Raw genomic sequence first — 22,087 nt, forward strand, 5'->3', positions numbered from 1 at the left:
ACCCATCACTCATTCACCCACAACTCCCTCACCCACAGCTCCCTCACCCACAACTCACTCACCCATCACTCACTCACCCACAGCTCCCTCACCCACAACTCACTCACCCATCACTCATTCACCCACAACTCCCTCACCCACAACTCACTCACCCATCACTCATTCACCCACAACTCCCTCACCCACAACTCACTCACCCACAACTCACTCACCCACGGCTCCCTCACCCATCACTCACTCACCCACAACTCCCTCACCCATCACTCACTCACCCACGGCTCCCTCACCCACAACTCACTCACCCACAGCTCCCTCACCCGTCACTCACTCACCCACAGCTCCCTCACCCACAACTCACTCACCCATCACTCACTCACCCGCAACTCACTCACCCACGGCTCCCTCACCCATCACTCACTCACCCATCACTCACTCACCCACGGCTCCCTCACCCATCACTCACTCACCCGCAACTCACTCACCCACGGCTCCCTCACCCATCACTCACTCACCCATCACTCACTCACCCACGGCTCCCTCACCCATCACTCACTCACCCACAACTCACTCACCCACAACTCACTCACCCATCACTCACTCACCCACAGCTCCCTCACCCACAGCTCCCTCACCCACAACTCACTCACCCACAGCTCCCTCACTCATCACTCACTCACCCAAAGCTCATTTACCCACAACTCGTTCACCTGTAATGCACTGGCCCTCAGCTCACCCTCCATCAACTCACCCTCCCTCAGCTCACCCCCCCTCAGCTCACCCGCCCACAGTTCGCGTACTTCTTCACCCGCCCGGCTACTCCGCCGGGTACGACAAGGAGGCATCGGGAGAAGCATCGAGAGGTGAAGTGGGAGGAGGGCTGGACGATGACTATGGGATGAGACCAGGCAGTGACGATGGTGATGGAGATGAAGCAAGTGGTGGTGGTGGGACAGGACCAAGCGACGAGCATCTTCACGACTACCCAGATCACCGTCACGATGACCACGATGATATTGGGCCAAACGAGACAGAGACAAGCCACGTGGAAGGCGCAGGAATGTCTGAAAGTGACGTTGATGTTGAAGGAGCTGGGAAGGGTCCCGGGGATGGTGACGCCGGGGTGCCCGGCCTGGACGAGGCCACGGCCACGGCCGCCGTGTCTCTGTCGCTGCTGCTGCTGCTCGTGGTGCTGGCCGCTTGCTCGGCCTCGTGCGCGGCGTTCATGGCCCTCCGGCCGCGCTACCAGCGGAGGCAGCGGCGTTGGGACGCGGCGGCGAGGGTGAGGAGGAGGAGGGCGAGGAGGAGGGTGGTGGTGCTGAGAAGTGGGGTCATCGAGGAGATGCTGCGAAGGTGTGAACCCTGACCAGACCGCCCCAATACTGAACGAGGTGGCACTCCCATAGAGCGAGACTCGTGCGTTAGACGCGTATGGCCACGACTTTGAACCCGATGGCCTTTCGCCATCACAGTCTGTGATAGGGATGAGACTGGGATCCGATTTTATATTTCGGATAACGGATGCAGGTATTTGGATTTAAATGTTGGATATTTCAGATTTTCATTTGGTCGGATTTAAATGCTTATTTTCTGTGTCTACGTGCCAAAAGCACAGCGATGGAATTGGTGAAGGTGACCACGTACAGAGATACATGATAATGATCTATAGAGAACTCATATTAATCTTGTTTTCCGCCGCATATTTTGCATCTTATTGTTTATTCGACACATTGTAAATTTACATTCCAGCGTAGATGTCTTGTTAAATTTACGTACTTAAAAAATATATATAACGAATGCATGATGGACCTTTTAGAAAGACCGCCCCACACAGCCAGCCTTGGGCCAGGAGCAGAGGAGCAGACGAGCAGCCGGGGCTGTGCGTGTGGGCGGCCGTCTTTATTCAGTTCGCCAAGAGCCCCTTACAGGGCAACAACCACTCGGCCTTACACAGGCAGCACCAGTCATCGTTACAATGGGCGTCAACAGTAATGGATTAGTGACACGGACGGCAAGTCCTCGCTTAACGCGCGGTGGTCACACGATAACGCCTTTTTCGCTACAACAGCGGTTCTTCCATTAGGGAACACTTAATCCTGCAACGTGCACCGTTATAATGCGGTTTATAACGTGGTTGACGACCAACTACTTTTTGGAGCTGCGCGGCTGAGCGGTATGATACAGAACGCGGAGCGATAGAGCAACGCGGTGGCGAACCCTCGGTTAATGGTCCCGGCCATCACATTGTGCGTAACACGGTAATGTCGCCAAAATCTTTATCATCAACATTATTTCTGGGGAAATTTTTTTCGCTTCACGCGGCACTTTTCCGGAACGCGCCTACTACGTTTAAACGAGGACTTTCTGTACCGACGATACATATGCAACGTGATTCATCATGGTTCTATTTGCTCACGTAAAAGTAATGCTGCTTCTGCTGCTGAGTCGGCAGTGGCACACAAATAGCAACAACAAATACCGCAACACGTTTGTCAACATCTCTGTGGCCTTAAAACAATAAATATATTTAGGCGACGTTTCGGATAAGGGCCCTTTCTCTACAACACAAGCGCTATCATGTCGACGAATGCATTTTCATTTCTATGGGCTCACTGAACCTGTTCACTCATTCTCATCTCATTCACGATCCGCGCGGGAATCCAAAAGCGATTTCAGTTATTGTCCGGCGGCAGTTTGGTTCTGAATGAAATGTTTCCCGTAACACCGTTTCTCAGTTTTTATGTACGAGCCTTGCGAAACCACCGCAGCGACGACGCCAATCCATCGATTAAATCCCATCGGTTCGGCCACGAGTGGCGCTACAATGCTAACCAGACGAAGGAATCGCGACCGCACATCCATCCGTGGCAATCCGTGCGATCGCAACGTGTGAGAATCGCGCGCGCGTGTCCGTGTACGCAGGGCCGTCCATAGGGGGGTGCGAGACCCGGGGAAAATCCCACTGTGGGCCCTCTCGACGCCTTCATTATTACATCCGACACCGTTGATGTCGAAGCGCGGGGAGCCCCCCAAAGCGCGGGGCCCGGGGCCGTCGCTCCAATTCGCAGTGGACCCATGGGAGGGCTCTGAGTGTATGTACAGCGATACCCCGATTTACGTCTCCCCCTTTTACGTCCTCTGGCAAACACGTCGTCACTTTGTGAACACTGCTCGCCGATTTGCGTCACCTCAACCCACACGTCGCTAACAGCATCGTCCGTCATTCCTCATCTTCGTCGCCCCTCAGCCTTCGCTTCAACCTACTCTGTAAATTGCTTTGACGTCATTTCGATATTTGTCGTCATACTTTTGAGGAACGCATCCCCGACGTACACCGAGGTATTGCTGCACATGCAATGTACAGGGCACGTGCTTAAATCCCTCGGGAACTTAAAAGCACCTTTCATCACATACCATCTTAAACATTACAATGGACCTGCTGTAGTCTAACCTACGGGACCCCCCCCCCCCCTCCCAGTGGCAGCTGTCCCTGTGCGCGTTTACTGCACCGGCCTGCAAGTGGGCATCAGTCAGCGTGTGTGTACGTGCATGTCTATATGCACTTGTATGTGTGTATTATGTACACATTGGCGATTATCTGAACTGGTCCTGAGCCTTCCCTAGGTCGACTCAGCCTCACATGAGTACAGTGCCTGGTGAGATATGTAAACATTGTCACTAGGGAGACAAAGGCGGCCGGGCATGGCACTGACCACCCTCTCACGTGCTGTGCCGGGCTTTATAGGTGATCAATAACAGCACTTGTCCCAAACAATGCGTTAAGGCTACAGGGGGGACCGCTATCTTTGTATATGTACACAACTAATGATAAGAACACTAGGAGCAGCCGAGACCGGCCCGGCTCAGCCCAGCGCCGTCCCTGCCAGCATCGCCGCTCCGCGTTTCAACTCGATGGGCAAACAGCGATTCCCACCACCGGCTAATGGACAAGGCAAGATGCGGGACAGGTACGGGGAGACGTGGGGACGCGGAGACGACGAGAGACGTGGGAGACGTGGGTGCGCAGGAGATGAGGGAGGACACGAGGAGACACAACGACGTGGGGACTTGGAGGACGTGGAGACACGAGCATGAGAGACGTAGGAGGGAGACATGGAAGATGAGATGAGACGCGTAGGGACGAGGGGACGCAGCTGGCGCCGCTGCCGCGCCCTAGCCGCCGCTGCCCAGCACGCTCTGCAGGTCGGGCGGCAGCGACGAGATGATGGCGTCCACGTGCGCGCGCAGCTTCACCAGCGTCTGCGCTCCCACGCTCACCTGTGCCTGGGTCACGTGTGCCTGGGCACCGGGGTTATGGGGTCACAGAGGCATGGGGATCAAGGGGGGTCGCGGGGGGTAGGTGGTCGAGTGAGACGATGTTGAGTTGGGGGCAGGGGGGGTCAGTATTGAAGGAGGACGCCATGTTGTGCAGGGTGTGAAAGATGACGAGCGACCAGAGGGCACCACGATGGGTAGCGTAGCGTGAAGGGCACCGTGTTAAGAGTGGTTGAGCGGAAGGCGCCATGTTTGGTAGGGGGTGGAGGAGGGCGCCATGTTGGCTAGGGAGTGAAATGCAGGCGCCATGTTGGGTAAGGGCGGCAGAGAGCACCGTGTTGGGTCGGGTGAGCCGAGTGTGCAATGTTAAGGCTGCATTACCATTTTCTCACGGAGCTTGATCACCCAGTCAACCGACTCCACCTCGCTGCGCCCTCGCACCCAGCCACTCAGGTCCTGCACACACGCGCGGACACGCACGCGTGAGTACACTCACAGGTACAGCCAGCTGTGCATCACCTCGTGCTGGAGAAAACTGGCAGAAGATGACAGCACAGAGCGAAGTCACTTCAGTAGCCTCCCCAGACTCACGAGGAGCGCACCTGAATGTGCCCTGCAAAGGGTGTTTGCCACGCAGCAATCAAGCCGATAGCTCGAGCAATGGAGATGGAATTGGATACTGTCAACGACGCCAATGATGACAATGTAAATGAGTGATAATGTGAGTGAGAGTGAAGATTGCGTTCGTGATAACAGTGAGCGATGAATGTGAGTGGCGAGCGTGAGTGGCGAGTGAGAGTGGCGAGTGACGAAAGTAGTGTGAGTGGCAAGTGTGAGTGGTGAGTGTCGAGAGTAGTGAGTGTGAGTGGTGAGTGTGAGTGGTGAGTGGCGAGTGTCAAGAGTAGTGAGTGTGAGTGGTGAGTGTGAGTGGTGAGTGGTGAGTGTCGAGAGTAGTGAGTGTGAGTGGCGAGTGTGAGTGGTGAGTGTCGAGAGTAGTGAGTGACGAGAGTAGTGAGTGTGAGTGGCAAGTGTGAGTGGCGAGTGTGAGTGGTGAGTGTCGAGAGTAGCGAGTGTGAGTGGTGAGTGTGAGTGGCGAGTGAGAGTGGCGAGTGACGAGAGTAGTGAGTGTGAGTGGCAAGTGTGAGTGGTGAGTGTGAGTGGTGAGTGTCAAGAGTAGTGAGTGTGAGTGGTGAGTGTGAGTGGTGAGTGTCGAGAGAAGTGAGTGTGAGTGGCGAGTGTGAGTGGTGAGTGTGAGTGGTGAGTGTCAAGAGTAGTGAGTGTGAGTGGTGAGTGTGAGTGGTGAGTGGTGAGTGTCGAGAGTAGTGAGTGTGAGTGGCGAGTGTGAGTGGTGAGTGTCAAGAGTAGTGAGTGTGAGTGGTGAGTGTGAGTGGTGAGTGTCGAGAGTAGTGAGTGTGAGTGTGAGTGGTGAGTGTCAAGAGTAGTGAGTGTGAGTGGTGAGTGTGAGTGGTGAGTGGTGAGTGTCAAGCGTAGTGAGTGTGAGTGGTGAGTGTGAGTGGTGAGTGTCGAGAGTAGTGAGTGTGAGTGGTGAGTGTGAGTGGTGAGTGGCGAGTGTCAAGAGTAGTGAGTGTGAGTGGTGAGTGTGAGTGGTGAGTGGTGAGTGTCGAGAGTAGTGAGTGTGAGTGGCGAGTGTGAGTGGTGAGTGTCGAGAGTAGTGAGTGACGAGAGTAGTGAGTGTGAGTGGCAAGTGTGAGTGGCGAGTGTGAGTGGTGAGTGTCGAGAGTAGCGAGTGTGAGTGGTGAGTGTGAGTGGCGAGTGAGAGTGGCGAGTGACGAGAGTAGTGAGTGTGAGTGGCAAGTGTGAGTGGTGAGTGTGAGTGGTGAGTGTCGAGAGTAGTGAGTGTGAGTGGTGAGTGTGAGTGGTGAGTGGCGAGTGTCAAGAGTAGTGAGTGTGAGTGGTGAGTGTGAGTGGTGAGTGTCAAGCGTAGTGAGTGTGAGTGGTGAGTGTCGAGAGTAGTGAGTGTGAGTGGTGAGTGTGAGTGGTGAGTGGCGAGTGTCAAGAGTAGTGAGTGTGAGTGGTGAGTGTGAGTGGTGAGTGGTGAGTGTCGAGAGTAGTGAGTGTGAGTGGCGAGTGTGAGTGGTGAGTGTCGTGAGTAGTGAGTGTGAGTGGTGAGTGTGAGTGGTGAGTGTGAGTGGTGAGTGTGAGTAGTGAGTGTGAGTGGCGAGTGTGAGTGGTGAGTGTGAGTGGTGAGTGTCGAGAGTAGTGAGTGTGAGTGGTGAGTGTGAGTGACGAGTGAGAGTGGCGAGTGACGAGAGTAGTGAGTGTGAGTGGCGAGTGTGAGTGGTGAGTGTCGAGAGTAGTGAGTGTGAGTGTGAGTGGCGAGTGTGAGTGGTGAGTGTGAGTGGTGAGTGTCGAGAGTAGTGAGTGTGAGTGGTGAGTGACGAGTGAGAGTGGCGAGTGACGAGAGTAGTGAGTGTGAATGGCAAGTGTGAGTGGCGAGTGTGAGTGGTGAGTGTCGAGAGTAGCGAGTGTGAGTGGTGAGTGTGAGTGGCGAGTGAGAGTGGCGAGTGACGAGAGTAGTGAGTGTGAGTGGCAAGTGTGAGTGGTGAGTGTGAGTGGTGAGTGTCGAGAGTAGTGAGTGTGAGTGGCGAGTGTGAGTGGTGAGTGTCGAGAGTAGTGAGTGTGAGTGGCGAGTGTGAGTGGTGAGTATCGAGAGTAGCGAGTGTGAGTAGTGAGTGTGAGTGGCAAGTGTGAGTGGCGAGTGTGAGTGGTGAGTGTCGAGAGTAGTGAGTGGCGAGTGTGAGTGGTGAGTGTGAGTGGTGAGTAGCGAGTGGTGAGTAGCGAGTGGCGAGTGGCGAGTGTTTGCGATGCGAGCGAGAGAGTGGTGAGGGAGGCGTGTGGCGGCGCGCACCGCGTTGGCCATCATGTCCATGTGCACGGCCTCCAGCTTGAGCCGCATGTCCCCGTGGCGCTCGCGCAGCCAGCCCGCAAAGTTGGGGGAGCGCAGGAAGCGTCTAGAGCACCACACGGCACGCACCGTCACCAACACACGCACTGTCACCAACCATCAGCCACACACCGCTACTTCACACTGTCACTACCACCATCATCAACCACACTCTGCCACACCGCACCATCACACACACACAAACACCGTCACCACCACCATCAACCACACACCGCCACACCGCACCATCACACACACACACAAACACCGTTACCACCACCATCATCAACCACACTCTGCCACACCGCACCACCACACCATCAACACCACCATCATCAACCACACATCATCAACACACACACACCTTCACCACCATCATCAACCACACACCATCGCCACCATCACAGCATCACTGCCCCCATGTAGGCCACACGGAGGATGTGTGTGTGTGTGGCGTGAGTACCGATAGAACCCCGTCCAGTCCCCCTTGATGGGCGACGTGAGCTGTGGGCCATTCTTCTCCAGCGTGCGGATGAAGTCCTCCGCCTCAAATGGGCCCAGAGGAGGGGGGCTCTGTGTGTCGGGGGTGGCAAGAAGCCATTGGGTCACAGAGCGGCCATGGGGTCATGGGGTCACAAGGAGATCACGGGGAGGTCGTTTGAGGTCACGGAGGTCACAGGAGGCACAGTGGTAATGAAACCACCAGTCAATTAAAATCTATTCCCATGATGCGTGCAGCAAATCATGTGCGCTAGTCATCTCACTACGAGGAGGATGATGAGGATGATGATGATGCTTGTTTACCCAGGAGAGATTCACCGAGTCTCAAAACCCATTTTTCAGGAAGGTCCTGCCAAGTTTTCTCAGTACGGGGGGACCATATTGTTGCTGCTGCTGCTATGTGATTCCAACCGAGTGATTTGCAAGTAAGTTTTCAGCATTGGGATGTCTGGCCAACACTCGTTACACTGTGTAGGTTTATTTTAGATTTTTTTTTTTGGTGATGGTGTTCATAATGATGTTGGGGATGGTGAAGGTATGTCATGGTGTTTGTGATGGTGGCACCTTGAAGGGGGTGATGTTTTTCTGCAGGGGCATCAAGCTCGCCACGTACCGCTCCTAGACAACATTTACAACAATGACGACAACCAGGAAGAAAAATCACGCTTACGCACGGATTCCAACACTCGTATTGTCCCTTGCGAGTCGTTAGTCAGCAATAACAATGGCGGCATGGTGGCTGGCACGTTCCGAAGACCGCGACGAGTCAATGGGGGTTCGGATAGCGGCAGATGACGAGTCCCATAGCGACGAGTCCCTTAACGATGATTCCCATAGCGACGAGTCCCGTAGCACGAGTCCCTTAACGACGAGTCCCTTAACGACGATTCCCATAGCGACGAGTCCCGTAGCGACAGGGGCCGTAACGATGAATGCCGTAGCGACGACGCTGAACAACGAGCACGACTCCGACGTGATGCCACGTTGCTGTTCGGCACTCGTCGTAGAGAAAATCGCCCGGTTATTGATAAGTGAGCCGTCTTGCTCGGGAAAGTGTCATGTTGATTAGTATGCACTGATGAGCGAGCCACGCTGGTGAGCGAGCTGCTCTGTGCCTACCAGAGGGATGATGAAGCTCTGTGTGAGTTCCAGCAGCTGCCGTCGCAAAACCGAGTTCTGAGCTGAGGGCGGCCGTGTCTGGGGCTCTCCCTGTAGCAAACAAACCACACCACAACACAACCACCGTGAACAACCACACACACCACAACCACCGTGAACAATCACACACAACACACCACAACCACCACCACAACCACCACAACCACCATGAACAACCACACACAACACACCACACCACAACCACCGTGAACAATCACACACCCCAACCACCACCACAGCCACTGTGAACCGCACACACTAAAACCACACCACAACCACACCACACACACCCCACCACAACCAAATACACTGAATGCACCACACACACACGTCATGAACACCCCACACACACATACAGCACGACTGCACTACGTACAACCACACCCACCTACACACCAGGGACGTGCGGTCAGGGAAGGCAGGGGATGCAGAGCCTCACCCTGTCATACTCCAATGAAAATAGCTATTGCGAAAAGTAAACCACAATTCTAAAATAAAAATTAAGATTTTTTCTACTGATCTGTGTTATAACTGTCATTTCTGTACAATTCCAATCATTACAGAGAGATAGTAACAGGCACGCTCTTATTGCCCGCGCTCCATCCAGTTTCTGAGGGGTTGCGCAATCAGAGGGGAGGCTGAGCTCGTCGCTGCCTCACCTCTCGTCTCCCTATATTTGCAGCGGAGCTCCGCAAAATTTAGAGATTTTGACTATAAAAATTACATAACACAGATCAGTGGAAAAAAAAATAATCTAAATTTTTATTTGATTCTTTTCTACTTTTCGTAACAGCTATTTTCATTGGAGTATGACAAATGAGGTTGTGCCTCCCATGCCTCCCCTGACCGCACGTCCCTGCCACACACACACAGTACACTACAAACACACACCGTGAACACACAGCTTCTGTGGTGGTAATTACGACTGGGATTGTGGAGAGAGTAATGGTGGCGATTGGCAGTGATGATGCTCGTGTTGGCGTTGATGTCTCACCTTCTCCAGCTCCCTGAGGATAGCTTTGTCCCGACTGAGGAAGGGTTTGTAAGCCGTGTACACACCTGCAAACACGCACACATGCGGATGGACACACGCACGCACCCACGCGCGGGTCACATGGTCTGTGTGTGTGCAGCGGGTCTGGGACTGCCTCTGTGTGTCATGCCGGGAGAGTCGCACCTGGCTCACTGTCCAGCGTTTTCAGCTTCACCTGCTTCTTCACCTTCACCGACTTCCCCACTTCGCCTGCACACGGCACAAAGACAAAGATCCCCCTAATAGCCGTCAGCAGACTGCTGGGGCAAGTTCTGTCAGCGAGCACCCATCAAGGCTGGCACAACACACGAAGGGGTCGCCCCCTCGCCCCCTGCCCCGTCACCCCTCTCACCGTCGCTGCTGACATGGCCCAGGCGGATGATGTGGGGCCAGTGCTGCAGGGTTTTAGCGAAGAACGGGTTCGTCACGCCCAGGATCACGGGGGGCCTGGGAGAGGGGGGCGGGCACATGGCACCAAACGGGGTCTCAGCCCAGCCGTGCGTATCCCCGTCTGTGTCTCTGTGTCTTGTCTGTGTGTAGGGAAGCAGTAGCACTACGAACCCGGCCCCCGAGTTCGATTCCCGCTCACAGTCAACGTCAGTGACGGTCATCTGAATCGGTCCTGGGTTTTCCCTAGGTCGACTCAGCCTCAAATGAGTACCTGGTGCGGTGTATAAACATCGCCACCCACTCTCTAGTGGGCCGTGCCGGCTTTCATACGTGGTCACGTACAGCACTTGCCCCAAAAAGTATATAAAGGCTATACAAGGGACCTTTGTCTTTGTTTGTCTCCCTGCGTTCCCATGTGTGTCTCCCCATATCCCTGTGTGTGTCAGTATCTCATGTCCCTGTGTGTGCGTGTCAGTGTCTCCCTGTGTCCCTGTGTGTGTGCGTGTCAGTGTCTCCCCATGTCCTTGCGTGTCTCACGGAGCCTGTGTGCGAGTCGTGTACTCCTGGAACTCGCTGTCGTGGATGGTGAAGTATGGACGGAAGTCGCTGTAGTACGTGAGCGGGGCGATACAGCTGGGTAGGGAAACACAAGACAGCAAACACGTGTGAGTCTATGGGTCCTGTGTGAGTTTGGGTCTTGTTATCCAAAATAACATTTAGTTATTACGCTATCACGAGCGCGCTTAGTTGCTGTCCGATTACAATAAACGCCTGCACACCTGTGCTCAACAACAAACACAGCAATAAGAGCGAACACAAACACCGTCAATCATTATCGCGGGCCAACCTCATGCCCGGTTAGCGAGGTGGCTAGCCGGGCCCGTTGAGAGCGACAGGGACGGAAGGGGAGGGGGAGACGGTTGTCACGACGATGCTCGCTCACCTGACGAGGGCGAGCACTGCCTGTGCCGTGTCGGCAGGAGAGGTTGCCATGACGACCAGAGGCTCCCCCAACAGCACGAGTTCCCACAGCATCTGCACGTGCGGCAGCACGGGGCGGAAACTCCTGCGGGGACGCGCACAGAAACCAGCTCGTCAACGGCGGTGCGGCCTCCACAGCAACTGTGCGGTTGTCACGGCTACCGTGCCGCCACCACCACGACAAATGTGCCGACATGGCAACTGTGCTACCATAGTAACTGCCGCCTTGGTAACTGTGCTGCCGCCTTGACAACCGTGGCGACACAGCAGCTGTATTGCCACAGCAACCATGCCACAACTGTGACCGCGTAGCTATGGCAACATCAGTATCATGGTAACAACAATGCCGTGGTGACGTCGCAACTGTGGCAAGGTTGACAATTATAATGTCACAACCCTGGGAACGTCACCAGCATGGCTGGCAACCACACTACCGCAGGAAACGGCTCAACCAACTTTTATGGAGAAGATTACGACAAAGATGATGAAGATACAATGACAACATAAAAGGTCAAAATTGTGCCCATGATGATGATAAAGATTGTGACGATGACGTTGAGCCCCACTCGGCTCCAGCGAGCGGTGGCGACCATCGTTGTCTCCGTCGAGCTCTGCGCTGGTCTCACCGGTAGAGGTCGGGCTGGTGGACGCTGGGCAACACCGTGGAGACGGCGTAGAGGTTCTGCGAACGACGCGGCACAGTCTCAGTAGAGTTTATTATAAAACCTTCCACCCATGGCACCACCACCACGACGGGAAGGGGAGGTCAAGACAAAGAGGGCATGGCTCAAGATGAGCAGCAGCAAGAACGAAGGTATACCGGGTAGGAAGGGAAGGAGAAAGGGTGGTGATGGTGAGACGGGAGGGAAGACAGGAAGACAGGGAGAGAGACGGTGCGAGCAGAAGTGAGCTGCTTGGAGCTGAGTCTGTTCTCCCAGGGGGTGGCGGAGAGACGGAAAGAATTCAGAGTGGGGGTGGCCAAACAGGAGTCATGTGATTGGGTTAGATGGACACATTTGAAAGTTTTACATAATTAGGCCCAAGTTTATCCTGACTGAACTCTCGGCGTCGCAGTACGTGAACAAGAATCCATCGAGATTTCTCGCAAAGCAACGCCACCCTTCGTGTATGATCATGGATATCGTAGAACTACAACTGAGATCGCTTCAAGTTCTGGTTCACACACAGCATAGGGGCACAGCATGTGAGTGTAATGTTCGTCGCATGACAGTCAACCCGATTTTTTTAATTCTCAAAATGTGGAATGTAAGCAAAATTAAGTGCACCACACGCGCTCAACAGCACACCATTCACGGTCAGCACCACACCATTCACGGTCAGCACCACACCACACACGGTCAACACCACACCACTCACGGTCAACACCACACCACTCACGGTCAACACCACACCATTCACGGTCAACACCACACCACACACTCAACACCACACCACTCATGGTCAACACCACACCACACGCACTCAACATCACACCACACACACTTAACACCACACGCACTCAACAGCACACCACTCATGCTCAACACTACACCACTCACGATCAGCACCACACCACAAACGCTCAACACCACACCACTCACGATCAGCACCACACCACACGCACTCAACACCACACCACTCACGGTCAGCACCACACCACTCACGGTCAACACCACACCACTCACGGTGAGAACCACACCACACGCACTCAACACCACACCACTCACGGTCAGCACCACACCACACGCACTCAACACCACACCACTCATGGTCAGAACCACACCACACGCACTCAACACCACACCACACGCACTCAACACCACACCACAAACGCTCAACACCACACCACACGCACTCAACACCACACCACACACGCTCAACACCACACCACACGCACTCAACACCACACCACTCACGGTCAGAACCACACGCACTCAAAACCACACCACACGCACTCAACACCACACCACAAACGCTCAACACCACACCACACGCACTCTACACCACACCACACACGCTCAACACCACACCACACGCACTCAACACCACACCACTCATGGTCAACACCACACCACACACGGTCAACACCACACCATTCACGGTCAGCATCACACCACACACGGTCAACACCACACCACTCTTGGTCAACACCACATCACATGCACTCAACACCACACGCACTCAACACCACACCACTCATGGTCAACACCACACCACACATGGTCAACACCACACCACTCATGGTCAACACCACACCACACACGGTCAACACCACACCACACGCACTCAACACCACACCACTCATGGTCAGCACCACACCACTCTTGGTCAACACCACACCACTCACGGTCAACACCACACCACTCACGGTCAACACCACACCACTCACGGTCAACACCACACCACTCACGGTCAACACCACACCACACACGGTCAACACCACACCACTCACGGTCAACACCACACCACACACGGTCAACACCACACCACTCTTGGTCAACACCACACCACTCACAGTCAACACCACACCACTCACGGTCAACACCACACCACACACGGTCAACACCACTCCACTCACGGTCAACACCACACCACACACGGTCAACACCACTCCACTCACGGTCAACACCACACCACACACGGTCAACACCACACCACTCTTGGTCAACACCACACCACACACGGTCAACACCACACCACTCTTGGTCAACACCACACCACTCATGGTCAACACCACACCACACGCACTCAACACCACACCATTCACGGTCAGCACCACACCACACGCACTCAACACCACACCACTCATGGTCAGCACCACACCACTCACGGTCAGCACCACACCACACGCACTCAACACCACACCATTCACGGTCAACACCACACCACACACGGTCAACACCACACCACTCTTGGTCAACACCACACCACTCATGGTCAACACCACACCACTCACGGTCAGCACCACACCACACGCACTCAACACCACACCATTCACGGTCAGCACCACACCACACGCACTCAACACCACACCACTCACGGTCAGCACCACACCACACGCACTCAACACCACACCACTCATGGTCAGCACCGAAACGCACTCGGTAAGAATCGTCGTTTTGGCCGTGACCAGCAACCAGCAAAAGCGTCACACAGATGGGAGCAACATTCCCTGTGGGCCGCTGTCGCACTGGAGTCTCCACTCACCTCCTGCGTGGCGTGCAAGAAGGCCGCGCCGGGCTTGTCTTGCCGCGACGGGATGCGAACCTGAAAACATCGTGGTGGTCATTATCATCATCATCATCATCGTGATCGTGGTGGTGGTCATCACCGCTCTGACTGGGCCAGGGCCATGTGTGAACACGGAGAGCCGTGTGTCAACACAGAGGGAGTGTGTGAATAATGGACGGCAGCGTGTCAACACGGAGACGGTGTGTGAACATGGAGGCGGTGATCTTTTCTGAGATGTGTGGCATGACAGGAGGGGTCGAGGGTTTGCGGATCGCTCGTGGCACTGCGCCCCTGGCACCTGTATGACGGTGCCCATGATGGGCAGGCTCAGCGTCTGCCCGGCCACCGGCAGAGGCCACTGGTCCATGTCGTTGCACACTGCGGCACGCACACACGCAAAGAAGCACACACGCAAAGAAGCACACACGCGTACACCGGTCCCCCGTGTAGCTGTTCGTGAGCATGTACGAAGATCAGTATGGTACAAGAGGGGATGGGTGGCCAGTGATAATGTTTACACACTGCACAAGCTCTTCATTTTTAAGGCCAACTCGACCTAGGGGAGGGCCCACGACCAGTTCAAACATACGCCACTATTATTGGCTTTGAGCGGCAGTTGAACTTGGGTAGCTGGGTTTATATTCCAGTGCACCAACAACTCCACCGCCGCTACACGCACACAGGAACGCACCCATGTGTGGGTGTCACCACGGGGTTTAAGCAGCGATTGTCCTACCTCTGTCAGCATGGTAAACTCACTCCTTACCGTTTGTGCGGTCAAACTCACCAGCCTCCAGGAAGGGCTCCGCCTTCTCGAAGAAGCCCGGAGCGACAGTGCGTAGAATCGCGTCGAACAAACCTGCATACGGCAGCGGGCTCAGCAGCACCAGCGACTGGCGGCAGAGACGGTGCCAATAAGCAGCAGCAGCAACAGCAGCAGCAGAAGAGACGGCAAGAATCGAACCGTCATTAACAACATTAATCGAGGTGGCACCGAGCTGGCACTGCTGAGATCCTGGGTGTGAATCCAGGTTGATCGCTACCCGAGTCACTTCTACAAGAGTGGCCGTGACTCCCTGTTTCAGACGGATGGAGCTCATCCATTTTAACCTTAGTTGTAAATTGACAAAATCCGCTTTAGATAATGATTTTTCACAAATAACAACCTGCAGTGCTGTGATATGACACCAGCCCCAAATTCTATTTAGCCATCTAGCCACGTAAAGCAAGTCATTAGGTCCGAGTGAGTGAGTGATAGAATGAGCGAGGGAGTGAGCCGGCATGTGTGTAAGTGAATGAGTGAGTTACCAGGTGAGTGAGCGAGTCAGAGCCGGTAAGCGATCGTACGAATTAGCGAGTGAGCAAGTGAGTAACAGGAGTGAGGGAGTGGGTCAGTAGGTGAGTAATTGATTGAGTGTGTGAGTGAGAGGTGTGGCGAGTGAGTGAGTGGGTGAGTGGGCGAGTCAGTGGGCACCTTCTGGAAGTACCCTCTGCGTAGTGACTTGTCCTTGGACTGCCTGAAGTACACGTAGCCATAGTAGTGAGTGGGGTCCCTCTGTTTGCACAGGGAGCACAGAGCAGGGGCAGAATGGGGAGATGCAGAGCGCACGTTTAACCGTGCGTGCCGGAGACAGACAGAGTGGCTACCCCCACTCTGAACCACTCTGCTCTCCCCGTCACTCCAAACAGACGCTGCTCCTCCTCTGTGCAGCAGCGTCATGTAGCCTCTCCCTCTCCTGGTCTCTCCCGACCCTGTGCTCCTGTTTCTCCGTTTCTTTCCCCATCCTCGTCCTCTCATTTCCTATTTTCTTCTCTCTTCCCTGTCCCGTTCCTTTTCCTTTGCCCATGCATCGCCCCCTTGACTCTCCTCCCCTACCCGTGGCGCCACCATGGGTACAATGCTAAGCAGTACAGGAGAGATGGCTATTTAATTTCCATGGAAACCAGCATTGACAAGTATGGTGAAGTATAGCCAAGTAACTGCTATGAACCCGTACAGGAATGGGGAGATCACCATCCGGAAGTAGATTGACACAAGAGCTGCAGCGTCTCTACGGACCTTGCCATTCCATATAACTTGGCCTCGCTGCAGACGTCACATGTCATGGCTGCTGTCGAATTCACCTTCACAACTCACTCCCCAACCCTGACCCTTCCTCCCACCCCCTAGCCCCCACCCGCTGACCCCACGCCTCCCACACCCCAGGCGCCAGCCCCCCGGCCCCGTACCCTCAGCATGCCAGGCGCGTCGCCATCCACCCAGCCGCCCCGGGCGGTAGCAGGGGATTTCCGGCTCGGGCTCTGCCGGATTCGAAAGCAGAACTGCGTGTCGCCGTGGCAACCTGGAGGAGCAGGAGGACGCACGGGGGTCAGGACGGGAACCGCGTTCTCCGGAAGCCTGAGGGCCACTCGCTCGCTGTGCTCAGAAGGCAGCAGCTGGATTCACGACACTTACGTTTATAGCCACGACTCAATTCGTATCTACACGAGAGGTGACCATAGCTGGAACTATTAGCCGACTCATCGATTAAAGGTTGTAATGGATTCATCTGTTTGTTCTGAATCTGTATATATATAACATCTGGCGCACTAGCTGCATTTGTATGAACAAGCTTGACTCTGCTTGATTAGACCTAAAAAGTCGAAACTGGTTCCGAGTTTGCTTGCTGAATAATATTGGTCTGGAAAGCCGATAGGCCAATGGACTATAACTATGTGTTCATTTGTGTATATACTATGCGGTAGTTGTAGATGGAACGCATCTACCACGACAGCATTGACCGAGGGAAACCTGTACGCCATTACTCACGATGCTCCACGGCAACATGTCACGGAGTTTGTGTAATTATTTTTTTTAATTGCGGTCGATTACTTGAGTCCCGTAAAACAATTGGGGGCGGATGCACGCGATGTGGAGCTTCAAGGGAAGCCAAACCTGTCAACCCCTTATCAGTGCCTACCTTATTACAGACCAATTCAGACCTTATTGGTCACTCCGTGCCCTTATAAATCTCAACGTTCATCCTCCAAAGTCCCATCACAAGTGAGAAACACAGTTAAATGGAAAAAAAAAATGTGTTTTGCCCGTATTGAAATGGCTGAACGCCATGTGGACCTGAAAACTCAATTTCCCTGTACAACGATACGGGTAAACCGTATGGGTTGACAGGTATGGGAAACGTGTCACAACTTAATCAGCGACGGACGAGAAAAAAAGAAAAAACGATGGGAAAATAAAAAAACACACCCACCATCGCAACTCTACCTGAATTAGAGTCTGGAAATGATAAGTAACAAATGTTGGTTTTCTAGAGGAACAAAAAAACACAAACACACACACAACAACAAAAAACAAAAGCATCACAAACTGCGAATGGGTCAAATGGTCAAACGTAAATACGCGGAAAATTAAAGGGGTAGGTCGTGGTCGGAGCGGTTTGTGGAGTGCGGTGAGGAGATGAGAGGGTGCGATTGCCGGCGGAGAGTGCGAGCCACCGGATAGGTTCTCGATGTGACGCGAAACCGATTATCACGGGCTCAGAGGAAGCACCCAGAACCTCGGGGCTTCGAGGAGGAAACTTGGGGTGACTCGGGGTGGGAGCCACGGGTTGAGTGAGGGACCACCTACCTCCTTGTCGGTCAGCTGAATGTGGGGCGGGTACGTGAGCTGTCCACACACAGAGGCACGAAGACACACAGAGACAAAGTTAGACACACACAAAGATCCCCCCTATAGCCTTTAACTAACAACAGCCTGTTGAGGCAGGTGCTGCTGGTCAGCACCTATTAAGGGCAAGTTGGCACACGACTAAGGGGGGGGGGGGGCCAGAAACTATGCCCGGCCGCCTTCGTCTCCCCACTGTTGATGTTTACACACCGCATCTGCTACTCATTGAAGCTGAGTCGATCTCGAGAAGAGGCTCAGGCACGGTTCGGATATTCGCCACTGATGTTGGCCGTGGGCAGGAATGGAACTCAGGTGGCTGTGTTCGTAGCTCAGTGCACTAACCTTTGGACTAGCGCTCCCCACATAGACATAAATAATGACATGAACATGCACAGACACATGGACATGCAGGGACAAATGGACACACATAACCATAGGAGACACAGACTCGTGTACAAGCAAGAGCATCCACTTCCTCAGACAGATCACTTATTAACAAAGAAGGCTGCAAAGTGATGCTCGAGATAAATGAGAAATATAACAAAATACTGTACAACAGGTTGGATAAACATTTGAAGATAAAAATGATAGGGGCATAACTGGAACACGTCAAGAGTTTGTACACCTAGGACAGCTGTTGAGGATGGACTATGGACTGGACCACCAAAAACTACACCTCACCACCAACACCACACCTCTTCACAACCCAGAACTAAACCTCGTTACCACCAATAACTACACCTCATTCAACACACATCAACACTACCACACAACACCACACCATCAACAACATCAACACTACCACACTACACCTCACCATCAACACACTTAAACACTACCACACTACACCTCACCATCAACAACATCAACAACACCACACTACACCTCACCATCCACAACACTACCACACTACACCTCACCATCAACAACATCAACACTACCACACTACACCTCACCATCCACAACACTACCACACTACACCTCACCATCAACAACATCAACACTACCACACTACACCTCACCATCAACAACATCAACACTACCACACTACACATCACCATCAACACCATCAACACTACCACACTACCATCACCTATCAACAACCATCAACACTACCACACTACACCTCACCTATCAACAACATCAACACTACCACACTACACTCACCATCAACAACATCAACACTACCACACTACACATCACCATCAACAACATCAACACTACCAACTACACCTCACCATTAACACCATCAACACTACCACACTACACCTCACCATCAACAACATCAACACTACCACACTACACATCACCATCAACATCGACACTACCACACTACACCTCACCATCAACAACATCAACACTACCACACTACACCATCCATCAACAACATCAACACTACCACATCACCCTCACATCAACAACATCAACACTACCACACTACACTCACCATCAACAACATCAACACTACCACACTACACATCACCATCAACATCAACACTACCACACTACACCTCACCATCAACAACATCAACACTACCACACTACACCTCATCAACAACATCAACACTACCACACAACACCTCACCATCAACATCGACACTACCACACTACACCTCACCATCAACAACATCAACACTACCACACTACACCTCATCAACAACATCAACACTACCACACTACACCTCACCATCAACAACATCAACACTACCACACTACACCTCATCAACAACATCAACACCACCACACTACACATCACCATCAACAACATCAACACTACCACACTGCACCTCACCATCAACAACATCAACACTACCACACTACACATCACCATCAACAACATCAACACTACCACACTACACCTCACCATCAACAACATCAACACTACCACACTACACCTCACCATCAACAACATCAACACTACCACACTACACCTCACCATCAACAACATCAACACTACCACACTACACCTCACCATCAACAACATCAACACTACCACACTACACCTCACCATCAACAACATCAACACTACCACACTGCACCTCACCATCAACAACATCAACACCACCACACTACACATCACCATCAACAACATCAACACCACCACACTGCACCTCACCATCAACAACATCAACACCACCACACTACACCTCACCATCAACACCATCAACACCACCACACTACACCTCACCATCAACACCATCAACACCACCACACTGCACCTCACCATCAACAACATCAACACCACCACACTACACCTCACCATCAACAACATCAACACTACCACACTACACCTCACCATCAACACCATCAACGCTACCACACTACACCTCACCATCAACAACATCAACACTACCACACTACACCTCACCATCAACACCATCAACACCACCACACTACACCTCACCATCAACAACATCAACACCACCACACTACACCTCACCATCAACAACATCAACACTACCACACTACACCTCACCATCAACACCATCAACACCACCACACTACACCTCACCATCAACAACATCAACACTACCACACTACACCTCACCATCAACAACATCAACACTACCACACTACACCTCACCATCAACACCATCAACACCACCACACTATACCTCACCATCAACAACATCAACACTACCACACTACACCTCACCATCAACACCATCAACGCTACCACACTACACCTCACCATCAACAACATCAACACTACCACACTTCAACACTACCACACTACACCTCTTCACGATTAAGAACCACTGACCACCGTAAGCGGGTACATTACAACACATTAAACATTTTATAACAATACGACGTTTATAGAACTTATCCCAAATGGGAGCAAGACCCCTGGCTCTGTAGGCCGACGCCTCGGTCTTGCCTAGACGACCCGGCCGGGCAGGGCGCCCCTTCTCCCGCAGGCCCTACCTCCATCGCCTGGCCGAGCTCCAGGTCGAACGTGACCACACAAATCGCCCTGGCCCAGGCTGCGAAGCGGTCCCACGGTAGCAGGGAGGCTTCCTTGCCCTCCCGCAGAGGCGCCCGTCCGTCCGCGTCCGTGTCCATTGAACCCGGAGAGGAGAGCGCGTAGGCCCTCGAGCGAAGCCTACGGTCTTGCCTAGAAGTTTGGCCCCAAAAATGAGCGAGAAACCCCCCGCGGGGGAGCGCCTAGGCCACCGGGCGTTCGGTCACGGTGTCAATAAAGTAAAGTTTAATTTTAAATAATAACGCGTGTGATTTCTTTACTCATAGTGAGACGTTGTGATTGGTAAATTACTTTGTAATAACTCCTTGAGTGTTCGTTAAAGTTACTGTTTTAACTGGTGGTGAACGGGGAGTTGTTAGAAGGGTTTGAGGTGAATTGTTGGTGGTGAGTTGTCAAGGGGGGCGCACTCCCTGAGACTTTAAAGAAACTAAAATAATCAATAAAACTCAACACGCTCGTACGTAATGCGATGTGGCGTTAGAAAACGGGAGAAGAAAACCCACTATTTAATAGCCAACGTTTCGAGCGATGGCCCTTCACATCACCTACATAGCGAGGCGAGAGAAACAATGGTTAATACGAGATGCAGCTTGGACATTTTATTACACCGTCTGTCCCCGATGAGACTCAAATAAAAACATTGTCCCGATGTGACCGGGTTTTAAATAACAAAGTTACTCAAAAGCGACGTTACAGCACTTTTTAAATCCAAATAGTAGGTGGATTGAAGCAACAGAGGGGTGCCTGTCAACTCCTGATCAGTGTCCTAATTGTTACAGACGAATTCAGACCTTATTTGTCACCCAGTGCCCTTATAAATATCAACATTCATCCTAAAAAGTCTCATCACAAGGGAGAATCAAATAGACACAAACTAAATGTTACCGTATTGAAACGGATGTACGCTGTATGTAACAGAAAACTCAATTTCCCTGTACAAGAATACTGCTAAGCCGTATGGGT

General features: G+C 52.9%; 1 protein-coding gene across 1 annotated transcript; it reads right to left on the reverse strand.

The window, feature by feature from the left end:
• Positions 1-1,803: 1,803 nt before the first annotated feature.
• On the reverse strand, positions 1,804-21,532 carry DENND6A (DENN domain containing 6A). The gene is made up of 20 exons (XM_061573922.1): positions 21,067-21,532; positions 18,100-18,138; positions 17,737-17,779; positions 16,701-16,813; positions 15,946-16,026; positions 15,259-15,364; positions 14,770-14,849; positions 14,448-14,507; positions 11,867-11,922; positions 11,203-11,325; positions 10,797-10,892; positions 10,222-10,316; positions 10,014-10,079; positions 9,831-9,895; positions 8,798-8,887; positions 8,243-8,296; positions 7,641-7,750; positions 7,142-7,244; positions 4,654-4,728; positions 1,804-4,296 (listed from the first exon to the last, which is right to left on the reverse strand). Exons 1-20 carry the CDS (start codon positions 21,202-21,204, stop codon positions 4,171-4,173), a joined length of 1,719 nt encoding a protein of 572 aa, XP_061429906.1. The 5' UTR covers positions 21,205-21,532; the 3' UTR covers positions 1,804-4,170.
• Positions 21,533-22,087: the final 555 nt, after the last annotated feature.

Source organism: Lethenteron reissneri, chromosome 54 (assembly GCF_015708825.2).
Source record: "Lethenteron reissneri isolate LAM-NWPU_2019-01 chromosome 54, ASM1570882v1, whole genome shotgun sequence".
NCBI lineage: Eukaryota > Metazoa > Chordata > Hyperoartia > Petromyzontiformes > Petromyzontidae > Lethenteron > Lethenteron reissneri.

Bases quoted from the DNA above. Each gene is read 5' to 3' on its own strand.
- DENND6A (XM_061573922.1), bottom strand. From the start codon at position 21,204: ATGGACACGGACGCGGACGGACGGGCGCCTCTGCGGGAGGGCAAGGAA. The intron at 11,326-11,866 runs GTGAGACCAGCG...GCGTCCCCGCAG, and splicing joins CACCAGCCCGACCTCTACCG to GAGTTTCCGCCCCGTGCTGC. The intron at 4,297-4,653 runs GTAATGCAGCCT...CCCGGTGCCCAG, and splicing joins TCAAGCTCCGTGAGAAAATG to GCACACGTGACCCAGGCACA.